The sequence below is a fragment of the Spinacia oleracea genome, chromosome 6 (genome assembly GCF_020520425.1).
Source record: "Spinacia oleracea cultivar Varoflay chromosome 6, BTI_SOV_V1, whole genome shotgun sequence".
Lineage (NCBI taxonomy): Eukaryota > Viridiplantae > Streptophyta > Magnoliopsida > Caryophyllales > Amaranthaceae > Spinacia > Spinacia oleracea.
This window is the reverse complement of record NC_079492.1, coordinates 104,105,733-104,118,328: the sequence shown is the minus strand read 5'-3', so window position 1 is coordinate 104,118,328 and position 12,596 is coordinate 104,105,733. Positions and strand designations below refer to the sequence as shown.

Sequence of the window (12,596 nt, the reverse complement as noted above, 5' to 3'; positions counted from 1 at the left end):
CACGAGAAAGTCCTGCCTGGGACGCACTTTCAACGCCCAGGACCAGGCGCCAGATATTCCGACGCCCAGCCCTGGGCGCTGAAAATCCGCTCAACTCATTGCGATCTCCAAAATTCTACGTTCCAAAAAAAAGGAAAAAAAACAAAAGAGAAGAGAATACGTAGAATTTCCAAGTAAAAAAGAGGCCAACTGTGTCATCAAAAGACCAGCCCAAACAATATTTTCAACGCCCCACTTGGGCGTGAATTATTTCAACGCCCAGGCCTGGGCGCCGAAAATGAACCCAGGCTCAAAAAAGGCCCTAACTTCTATAGGGCCCTGCCGTATCCATTCGACTCGAAAATTGCCGATTTCTTTACTGAAAGTCGCACCTCACGGCTTTGTTAAGAGTAGCACACCACTACAAAGATCGCTCGCACTTACGAGCACGATCCCGAACACGATCAAGGACATTACAAAATGCGTATCCCCAAGGAACCTCTTTGAGAAGAAATGACCATCAAGCAAGTGCTTGAGGGCTCGAAAGAAAAAAATATATCTTAAAAGAAAGTGTGCAAAGTTAAAACAATATTCCCAGACTACGCTGTACGAAGTCCCGTGTTTGGATAATCTCAAAAGATAAGACCGGATTACGACCTCAAGACAAAGGTCGCCGTTGATACTTATACATAGTCCCCTAATCAAGGACCCAGGTAGTGGCAAAATTGAGCCGTAAAGACTAGCTCAAGACCATGAAAGATGATGACCACAAGACAATGGTCCGTCTAAGCACGTTGTCGACCCACATTCAGGTTGCAACTAAATCCGAGCATCCCTCGAAAGAAAATAAATTCTTCAAAAAACAAAACAGGCTCGCCATTTTCAGCCGACGGGGTCTGCGTCACTAACCGCGCAGGTCCTCAGTTTTCGAAAATGAAATCTTCAAAAACACAAACAGGCTCGCCATCTTCAGCCGGCGGGGTCTACGTCACAAACCGCGTAGGTCCTTATTTTCAAAAAAAAACAAACAAACTTCAAAACAGATTCGTCCACTTCTATCGGACGGGGTGTCCACCCTTAGCGGACAGGCTCGCCATCTTTAGCTGACGGGGTCTGTGCCACTAACCGCGCAGGTCCTTAGTCGCTGCAGCGATAACTTTTTTCGGTTTTCCCTTTTTCCAAAAATTAAAGGATCGGTTTTCCCTTTTTCCAAAAATTAAAGGATTGGTTTTCTGTTTTTCCAGAAAAGAGCGATGTGATCAGTTTTCCCTTTTTCCAAAAATTAAAGGGTTGGTTTTCCGTTTTTCCAAAAAAGAGCGATGTGATTGGTTTTCCCTTTTTCCAAAAATTAAAGGATTGGTTTTCCGTTTTTCCAAAAAAGAGCGATGTGCTGGATTTTCCTTCGTTTTACGTCCTATAAAAACAAGGGGGTTTTCTCGTTTAGCTAACCCTGAAAATGAGAATCTTTAAAAACATTTTACCTCGTGATTGGGCTTGGCCAGGCCCAATTACACTTTATAGCTTTAATTTCGAAAACATCTGCAGCTACTTCCAATGACAAAGTGAGGGAGTTTCTACGCATCTTTAGATACTTCCAATGACAAAGTGAGGGAGTTTCTATACTACCAGTTGACAAATCCCAATGACACGTGAGGGATATGTCGACACTTCAAGTGATGACCCTTAAGTCAAATGTTATCACTCGGGGGCTCGTGAGACCCTCGCAAAACAGGTCACATACACCATGGCTTGTGTGACGCACTCCGTCCAGTACTTTGGCCATCATCTCATCCCGAGACTTAGTCAAAGTGGGGGCTAACTATAGACACCTACTTTTGTCCCCATTCCCGAAAGGGAAGGTTCGATGATGAGAACATAAATCTCCACTTGGCAACGCATCTCCTATAAAATAACGAATCTCAATCACCCTTTTCATTTCAACCAAAACTACTATTTATAGAAACCTGCTAAAAATAGTAACTACCGTAACGGGTAGTTGCTAAAAGTGGCAAGACATAAAAGATAGAAACCTGTCAGAATTAGGTGTTGCACTCCAACATAAATCCTAAAAGAGATAGAACTTGCAAGAGGAATCCTATTCCTAGTACAATTCGAAAATAAGAGTTACGTATTAATTAAAATCCTAACGAGCCTAGAGTTCGTAACGGGCCCAGACGCATTCCGTCATAAAGTTAATACGCACTAAAAGACTCGGATAAGTCTCAAAGACTCCGTATTCCACGAGTCCAAATCTGACAAGGAAATACGGCCCAGACCCTATTTTCAACGCCTGGCTCTAGGCGCCGAAATCTTCGGCGCCCAGCCCTGGGCGCTGAAAATACCTGGGTACGTATTCTCTCCTAATTCTTCTTGGATTAGAGCTCTAAAATTCTATCTTTCCACGAACTCTTTTCTATAAATATAGCCCCAAATTTGACGTGAAAAGAACAACACACAATTCATATTCTGAGTATTGACTCCAACCCCTAAGCCTATGCCTCACGCTGCGAAATTGATCCCGCGTTCTGTCGCAATCGATCCAAAAATCGAACAGAACGTATCTTGTCCCTTGTAGCTGAAGAATTAAGCCTGGAAACTTGAGATTCGTTAAATAAAAGGAGAAATAGCAAAGCCAAAGTGGTTAGTTTTCTGAGAACCGTGACGCACCTCTCAAGGGTGCGTCGTAATGTGTCCCTTCGCATGATTTAATTGCTTTCCTCGCCCTTTTATAAATTGTTAAACTATTAAATCTGATTGTTCTATCACGCCTAATAAAGATAATATTTTGGGAAATTGAACCATCATGCTAGGTCCCTTAAATCAATCTAAATCAGATAATCGCGATCGATCTAGTATTATGTGTTGCATATTGTTAAAAACAACTCAGATTAGTTTAATAGTTAACGCATGTCCCTTCAATTATTTATGCTGAGCTAGTAAGGATATCCTGCCTCTGGAGTTATCAAAGAGCGAGTACTCCTCTCGGTAGTTACAGTCCCCCGAACCCTCAATCTCTACCTTGCGGGTGTATGTTGAGAGATCCCCACACCAGGGATCACAAGGGAACCTATGGCCGTCGTGGTCAAACATAATTGCACTCCCTTTATGTCACGATAACCGGGTTTTGTCAGTTTTTCTCATTGTCGTTAAAAACTGAATGGCGACTCCTATATTACTAGTCAATTGGGTGTAAACTCACAGGAAATCCAATTACACTTGATTTGACAAAAGAAACGTCACACCCACGAGGGACGAGGTCACGCATTAGCCTCGTGCTTTTTCGACCCCCCTAGTCTTTTCTGCCGTTTCTCCTTGAAAACCATGGAATGATCTAATGTAACCTATGCAAGATCAAAGTTAGTGAGAGGCATATAAACGGATATAAAAGTATGCTAAATTCAGCAAAAACAAAGAAAAAAAGAAAGAATTCCTAAGATAAGAGCAACATAGATGTCGCTCATCAATCGACAAGTTCTTCACATTATTTTATACTCCTCTAAGGAGTCAGAGAACTCCACATTCGTAAACTAGAAGCTGGTCTACTCTTATTATCAGCAAGAGAAGATCACGATTGGAGGTAACTAATGTATCAAAACAGTCTAAACGAACCAATGGTGAGTCATCCGAGTACAACATTTAATCTGCTCAAGACTCGGGGTGAGATAGAAGTGATGTCATTCATGCGACCTACTCAGGCTTGATTAGCCTTGGCAACGAAAGAAATCAAAGAGGAAGACAAATAGTCAAGTTTGGTACTGTTTGTAATTTGTTGAAAAATGTACGACCATGCATTTTGCACAATGAGACTGCAAGATTTTATGGGTAATCTTTGTGTTCCTGCAAGGATGTGTTCATTATATATTTTGAAGAATTTTTTTCATAAACTGTTTCAATTTCTGGCTTGGGATTAAGTTTAAACTTTATTTTGACATGAACTAAAATTAATCTTATATGAGCGGAAGTTTCCATAAGCTGATATTAATAGTATTATATGCAATTTTAACTAAAACATATCATTTTTAGCATTTTCCGTCGTTGCATTAACTATGGAATTTTACGCCAGTTTTTTACCTAACATTTTTACGAAATAGATTTTTATATCTAAGGAGACCGTGCGCGCGCGCATGATCCAACAACTAGTTACTTGAAAAATCACAAATTAAGAGATAAAAAGATCTAGTGCTCAAATATTCAACTGAGCATATTCACTCTATTGAAAGAAATGAATACTTTGTTTTCAGGATGAATCCTACTTATCCAGCGTAGATTGTAACTTTATAAGCATGTACAAAGTATCAAACAAATACTCCCTCTGTATTCTATTAGGAGTCACATGTTGATCGACACGCGTATTAAGGAAAGAGAGTTGAATCTAATAAAAATAATAAAGCTGTGGGGAGGGAGTAATAAACAAATAGAAAAAAATTGACGAAAAATGCATTTTACTCAAAGTAGAGGGAGAGTTTATTGGAATGGTAGTCCCTAAAGGAAATTAGATATATTAAATAATTAGAAGATGGGGTAGAAAAGTTACTACAAATGGAAGTGTGACTCTTAATAAAATACAACCGGAAATGGTAAGTGTGACTCATAATAAAATATAGAGAGAGTATGTTTAACTTCTTCATGTATATAGAAAGCAACAAAGAATATCAATGGAAATTGAAATTGATCCCTTTAACTCCTCCAAAACTTTCAATTCCCTTAAAACCTAAAATATTTTACCAACCAATCTAGCTCGAAGTCTCGAACTAGGGTACAGTGGGCGTATGAATTGCAGGCCCACCCTGACCTGCTGGGTTGGGTGGCCGGGTTAGCACCTGTCGCGCTACTCTCCGAGGCCAAAGACGGGGTCTAACCGTCATTCCAAGATTTCATAATTATTCAACTACGTCATTTTTACCGGCCTTCACTGCTTTAGTACTTTAGATGACCCATAGATAGAATTAGAAGGAACAATTGCACATTTGTACATCATGGACATGAGTGTTCCCAACAATGTCTAATTGGGTAAATTCACATAATACTAGCTAGGGCTACATCTTTCTTGCATTCGACAAAAACTCTGCATTTCAAGCACAGCTCTCTTTCTCTCACCCCCACACTAGCGCACATACCCAACCGAGTCACCTCATCCTCCTCGACGATGCCTCACTTGCGCGCCGCTCAATCTTCTGCCTAAATCTATAACCTAGTTCTATCTTTTTCATCAATAAACGCTTGAATATTCCATTCAATTTGTATCTTGGAAAGTCGAATCTCAATTTGCGTTTCTCCAAACCCTAGAAAATGTCGGGCGGCTTTTTCCGGGTAATCAAATTTCTCTCTCCTGTTCCTTGAATCTGTTAGTTTGTAACTTCGTAGTAATGATAATTGATGTTTTGATTATGAATGGATCCGGTTTTAGATCGGATTGAATTGGATTATGCACTTTGTGTTAGAATGTGAATTCTTGGTTGTATCTGTTCTCGTTGGTGTTATTCTGAGCATGTATAGCTTGAAATTGCTTGTTAATTACTGCTAGTTGATTAGAATCTGGATTTTGCCGTTTGAATAGGGTACGTCTGCTGAGCAAGACACTCGATTCTCAAACAAGCAAGCAAAGTTGCTCAAAACGCAGAAGTTTCCTCCGGAACTCGAACATTTGGTTCGTTTTCTCCGCACACCTATTACCTTTGAGCATATCTAAGAGTACTTTGTTAATTGTTTGCATGGTGATTTTTGCTGGATAGGTTGATATTACGAAAGTGAAAATGGATGTTATCAAGCCGTGGATTGCGAAAAGAGTGACCGAACTACTTGATGGATTTGAAGACGAAGTGCTCATTAACTTTATCCATGAACTTCTGGAAGGAAAGGTACCCCTAGCACTGTTATAACGCCGTTGGTTATTGGATACTTCATTTATACTGTTATTAATGGACCTAGTTCCTTTGAATAGGCTTACTTTAAATAGTTTCAGCACAGAGCTTACACCAATTTATATGATATTCAGTCGTTGGTGGCATTTCTTGTGTCCAAGAACTTGGATAACTATATGTTCTTGGATACATCCTCACATACCTTATGGGTGATTTTTTTTTTCAAATTTGTTGTTTTTTCCATGTCGGTGTTACAACACTTGTGTTCATGTCTGTCATCATGCACCACATTTTCAGCTCTAGGCACAATTATTTTTTATATGAACCGGATTCTAGAGTCTTACAGAGTTACAGCCATCCCTGCTTAGTTGTGAAGGTTAGGTTAGGTTGTAGCCTATCACAGGCGTTGCTCCCATTCTGTAGTTGCAAAATGGTAAATGGTAGAATTTCAATTTCCCTCTTCCCTCCTCCTCATTGACTGCGCCTGTTACGTTAAAGCGAATATAACAAGACCCCGTTTTTAATAGTAGACCCAAAATATTGCAATTTGGCGACTGTGAAGGGATGGGGAGAATATACTTTTAGCTGCTCTGTAACTTTTTTCTTAGCTAATGAGCTTTTGCCTTCTGATATCGGTGTCTATCATGCGAGTCTTACTTTCTCCAACCCAGCCTTAGTTATCTAATGGATTTGTGCCGAATGTTTTTTTTTCAAAATTCGCAATAGGTATTTATTCTTTCTTTCTGCTTGTTTTGAGGCAGGTGGTAAATGGAAAGCAGATCCAAATTCAACTGACTGGTTTCATGGAAAAGAACACTGGTAAGTTCATGAAAGAGCTCTGGTCGCTTCTTCTCAGTGCCCAGAAAAATGCTAGTGGCGTCCCCCAACAATTCCTGGATGCTAAGGAGGAGGAAACCAAGAAGAAAAAGGTTCTCATCTACCTACTGAAGCTCATTATTCAATTCTGTATTTGTCTATATTGCGTGATTAAATTTTGAATCCTTGCAGGCGGAGAATGATCGTATCTTTGATGAAATTCAGAGAAGGAAAGAAAAGGAGGCTAAAGAATCCGAGCAAGAGAAAGAGAGGCAAATGGTAATTTAATATGTTCCATGCTAGCTAGCTTCTTAAGAGTTGGGTTGTTTGATTTTAACTCCCGTGTTTCTTATGGTCACTCAGCTTGCTTCTGCAATTATTTGGGTTCATATCCTTACCTCAAACTACTGTAGGATGACGGACTTGGCAAATATTCTACCGAGGAATCAAATAGAAGGCGAGAGAGAGGTTCTGGTGTGCAATCTGGAGATGAGGATGGAGCTGGTGTGAGAAATGGTTTTGGAGGAAGATCCAGGTTGGCTTTAACTTCAATAATATTTCTATGTACTTCCCCTTTAAGTGTTATTGAGTATTGATGTTTTTTCATAGTTCTGTTGGCATGTGCGTATTTTTTATAGATCGAACTGAACTGGCGAAGCATTTTAGGGAACGTTTTGTTTAAATTGATTTTAAGTTTATGTATCTTCTTGCTTCTGTGTTGAAAGGGTAAAATTTATCATTTCTTTCCCCACCACCCAGGACTGTTACTTGTTGAAAACAGCAGCACTTACTATAACATCTAAATGGTGATGGTCTACTTCAAAAGGGTTGAAGCAGATTAATTCTCCATATTCCATATGCCGTTTTTGCATCTTAGGTTATTGTAATCATGACAAGATAATTGAGAGGTTACAATTTATACTAGCTTTTGATGTTAGCCATTTGTTATAAGTACTTTGTGATAAGTTATGTGGTAGTCACTTGAGCCTAATGTTGAACTTCTTTCTCTACCTTATCTTCTTAAATATCATCCATTGACGGCTTATCCTGCTTATGATGAGGTTTATATTTCTTACCTATGCCATCATCTTGATTCACATGCTCTTGATGGTATCCGTTACTCCCTCCGTTTTTTATTTAATGGTGCACTTTGACCGACATAGAGTTTAAGGAGGGTGACTTGATTTTATTTAAAATAAGATACAAATGGGGTAAGTAGGGAGTAAACAATTGTAATAAGTTAATGGGGTATTAAATTATTCAAATAATGTAAAAGTCAAGGAAGAAATAATAAAATAGGTGAGAGTGGGATCCATGAGAGGATATATATATATATATATATATATATATATATATATATTATATGTTATTATTATTAAAATGTAAAAGCATAATGGAAAGTGCGCCATTTAATAAAATACGGCCGCTTTAGGAAAGTGCACCATTTAATAAAATATGGAGGGAGTATTGTGCTACTCGTATTTTCTGAAAAAACATGCTTGTACTGATCTCTATATGCACCTTTACTAGTGTACATTTCTGTAGCATTTCCTTCAGCTTATGCATTCTCAAGGAAATTAGAAATTTGGAATACAATTATCAAATCCTATTTTATTTGGGTGGTCGTGGTGGTTGAGGAAGATCATTTTTTTGCTTTACTTGTGAATACAGCCGTCCTGTCTATTTCTCTTTCTTTGTTTCTACGAATATGGCGTTTTCACCCCCTGCCCCCAATTCTCTTGAGTGTGTTTGAATTGAGCCCGGGGATGCATTTAGTTGTTATAGGCAGTTGCTGCATATCGCTTGACCTCCAATCATTCAGTTGCTGTAGCATCAACCATAGACATGTTTGGTGATTTAGTTGGCAACAGAAAACTGACCCACATACTACCTCTTTTTTGCAGGGCATCCAAGTCACCATCTGCTCATTCCCAGTCACCTCGTCGGTAAATTTTCTAATAATCTATCTTCTTGGTTGATATACATACATGTGTTATTAGATAATAAGTAGCAGCTTCTTTTTAAAGGTTTAACCTTTACATTATTTTTAAGAATTGCTCGATCTAGGTCAATTAGCAAGTCATTCCATTCTAGAAGCTATTTAAACTACGTGGTCTTCACAAAACATTGAACTGAGGTCGCTTTTGTGGTTATCCTCAGTCCAGGTTACAAGCATGCCACATCCAGTTTTAAGAGGTCCTCAAATTATGTGGTTTGTAAAAAATTATAAGTAGGTTGCTATTTGATGTCAATGTCGAGTTTACTGTCATCAGTTTTTTTTGGTTGGGTTTATAAAATTACTTTCAACCTTGCTACTGTTTTATTTTAATATTGCTATATTTTAGTTTTATAAATGTAGTTAATGTTGTAGGCATCATTTCTATCATTTTCTTCGTGTTATATTTTTTTGTTATCTTTTGTTTGTTTTCATCATCAACCTCCACATTTCATTTATCTCTTTGTTATTCAGTTATTTATTTCTAAAAAATGCACCACGTATTATTTTATCGATATTTCCGTTTGCTAGTTGAATTATATCCTCTTTAGTAGGATTCACTATGGATACTGGGTGTTGCACTGAGTTGGTTTTTTCCCTTTTTTTCCTTTGAACAGTTGCTGTTAGTCATTATAACTTTTGATGCTTTATCCAAGTCTGATTTAACTTTTTTACTTTCAGAGAAAAAAGTGCATCGAGGAGTACTTCTAGTTCTCCTAGGGGGAAAGAGCGTTCAGTTTCTCCTGAAAGAAGACAGCGATCACCCCGAAGAAGATCTATCACTCCCAGGAGGAGGTCTGCCCGGGAGTCTGTATCTCCAAGGAGGAGGTCTATATCGAGAAGGCGATCTTCACCTCGTACACGATATAGATCCCCATCTCCCATGAGGCGTAGAGTTCGTTCTCCAGCACGTAGAAGGTCACCATCTCCCATTCGACGACTTTCACCTTCTCCTACCAAAAGGAGGTCACCTTCACCTTTCCGACGTCGGTCTCGTTCACCTTTACGACGTCGGTCCCCTTCTCCCAGGAGGCGTCGGTCACCGTCTCCGTTGCGTCGCCGATCACCATCCCCTAGGCGACGCAGATCCCCTTCTCTTGTTCGCCGCCGTAGGAGGAGGTCCTCTTCAAGTCCGAGGTCTCGGTCTCCAGGTCAGCGTAGGTCTCCGTCTCCTGTTCGACGTCGGTTCCAATCTCCTGTCCGAAGGTCTTCCTTTCCAGTTCGACGTAGGTCCCCATCTCCTGCTCGACGTAGGTCTCCGTCGCCTTCTCCTGCTCGACGAAGGCCCCTGTCTCCTGCTCGACGTAGGCTCCTGTCTCCTTCTCGGCGTAGGTCCCCGTTGGCAAGGGGACGCAGGTCTCCATCTCCAGCGGAACACAGATCATTAGCTTCAGATCGAAGAAAATCACCTGTTCCAGCTCGTAGGAGGTCGCCTACTCATTCGCCAAGCAGATCTCCATCACCTGCCAGTCGAAGTTCCAAATCCCCTGCCAGGGGTATCTCTACTTCACCGGTTAAGATGAGATCACCCAGGATTCAGAAATCCCCACATGAATCTCCTAGAGAAAGAAACAGGTAGTTTTGGATCAGTACGATGCACATTAGAACTTTTATTCATTAAGCATCATCCAAGGAAGAGCTAGTCTTTCGTCTTTCCTTAAAAGACAGACCTTACTATTTCTTTTTTGTTTTTGCTGAAAGGTCTAGCAGTTTTGTTATAGTTTTCTCAGAAACCATTCTCCCCCCTCCTCCCTTCTAACTAATAAGATGTTTTTGAAATGAGTTATGCCAAATGATCTTATATTATGACTACCTTGCAGGGACCATGAGCCTGCAGTAATCACGCATAGACAACCTATTTCATTGTCCCCCCAGAGAGATCATTCTAACAGAAAACCCTCACACAGAAATGTTCCATCTGTCTCACCTCCTCCAGAGAAGTCAAATGTGGTGTCACCACAAATCCGGACTAAGACTTCTGGTGAAGATAGGAGGTTGTCTGCTGCTCAGTTTTATATAACAAATGTTTAGTCTATTGGGCGTTTTTACTTAATAACTTGTATTTCATTCTTGTGCAGGTTGGTCATTCTTCATGATAGCCCTAGAAACAATGCAGGAGATAAAACCACTCTTAATGGAAGTCGAAGCCCTACTAGATTAAGAGATCAGAAAGTTCGTCATGGAAGCCCAAAAACAAGTGAAGGGAAATTTGAAAATAACAGGTTTCAATTTATCAAAAATAAGAAGTTATTTATATCATTTTGTTTGTAAGAGCTCACAAAGTTGCATTTTAAAATTTCTTGCTGAAACATTATGGTGAACATTAAATCTCAATGTTGTAGAGAGTACAAGGTGGACAAGTACAAGTTAGAAGGAAAAAGAGCTGCATGCTCCAGGAAATCTCCTGAACGATCGAGCAGCTACCGACATCGTGACATTGCTGATGCAAGGCAGGAGAACAATGAGAAAATAAGGTTTTTTGAATTTTATATGAACTTTCTATTTTTTTGTTGCATTCTCTTGTATTATCATCCACTCATTTTATCATCGATTGATTTACAGTGAAGAAGCGTCTTTGAAGGAAATCCGTGCTTTAAAAAAGTCACCGCCTAGAGGTTCTGTAATATCTGTATCTGGTGAAAGGTCTGACATATTATACCTTGGGGATGTTTCCAAATTGGACGAGAAGAGAAACTCCCAACAAAAAGATATGAGGGACAACACTATGTCTGACTCCTTGGATAATCCAATCAATAAAAGGAGAAGTCGTAGTTTTGACTCTGATTCTGGGTCTGAGGAAAGTGAGAAGCATAGAGCTGAAGTTTCTGAGAAGAGGAAACATAGAAGGTCAAGGCGAAGAGAAGTAGCTTCAGATGATACTAGTTCCGAATCTGAGATGGAGGACAGAAAGGAAGCTAAGAGAAAGAAGAAGGAAGAGAAGAAAGTGCGGAAAGAGGAGCGGCGTAGACGCCGTGAGGAGCGACGTCGGAGAAAGGAAGATAAGCGTGCTAATAAACGGAAGCGAAAGTCAAAAGATGCTGATGCTATGTCTTCTGATGTGGAAAACAATGAAAAGAATGCTGATGCTTCGAATGGTGAACGTCGTACGAGGAAGCATTCAAGTGATGAAGAAGAGACAGAATCACAGAAGAAAAGGCTGGAGATTGAGCTACGTGAAAAGGCTCTTGAGTCACTGAGGGCAAAGAAGGGCATTAGCCGCTGAATGTGTTGCTGTTTTTTTTAACTTCTGATGTTGCCTTTATTTTTGTAACAGAACTACTCGTAATGGTTTTTTTTTTTCGTTTTTTTTCCTTGTTATGGTGTACTTTATATTTTTAATGCTATAAGTGTAGTTGATATATCTTTAATGCAGTCTATGTTTGCTGCTGGCAGTTGAGATGGATAGTAGAGGATTTCCTGAGATATCTCTTGACTGCGCCTGTATGCAGGATTTGCGGCTTTATATTCTGGTAATGACTGTTTCCATTTCCTGGTTTATTGTATTTGTAGAATCACCAGAGAGGGTTGCTTCTGTGGTTCATTCATCTTGCTATAGTATGATTGTCTTATATTGTGGTCACTGATTAGACTACTTATTTGTGCTAGTGAATGGTAACTTGTGATTGTTATGTTCATTCAATCTACTGATTGTGAACATAATTGTAAGGAAGAAATACCTAATGGTGCCATTACACAATATTGTTTTTAGTACTAAGTCAGCTTTCTGGTTAATTGATAGATCAGAATATTCCAACTAGATGTGGTTGAGAACCTGAGCTGGTCTACTTTTTGAGCACAATTCAGGTGAAGTATTTCAGTACTTTGACAGTCTCTTGGGAGAAAGATGTGTGTACGTATAGGCTATGAATATGATCCATTGGAATTTTATAATATAGGCGTGTTTTGTTATTGTGTATCTTACTTTTTTGTCATTGGCAGCTTTA

At 39.5% G+C, this 12,596-nt stretch overlaps 1 protein-coding gene across 1 annotated transcript; it reads left to right on the top strand.

The window, feature by feature from the left end:
- Positions 1-5,016: 5,016 nt before the first annotated feature.
- LOC110787679 (uncharacterized) lies at positions 5,017-12,013 on the top strand. The gene is made up of 12 exons (XM_021992321.2): positions 5,017-5,289; positions 5,537-5,626; positions 5,712-5,837; positions 6,602-6,769; positions 6,849-6,935; positions 7,070-7,191; positions 8,561-8,602; positions 9,334-10,227; positions 10,473-10,646; positions 10,731-10,874; positions 10,995-11,126; positions 11,215-12,013. The coding sequence occupies exons 1-12, from the start codon at positions 5,269-5,271 to the stop codon at positions 11,873-11,875; spliced, it is 2,661 nt and encodes an 886-aa protein (XP_021848013.1). The 5' UTR covers positions 5,017-5,268; the 3' UTR covers positions 11,876-12,013.
- Positions 12,014-12,596: the final 583 nt, after the last annotated feature.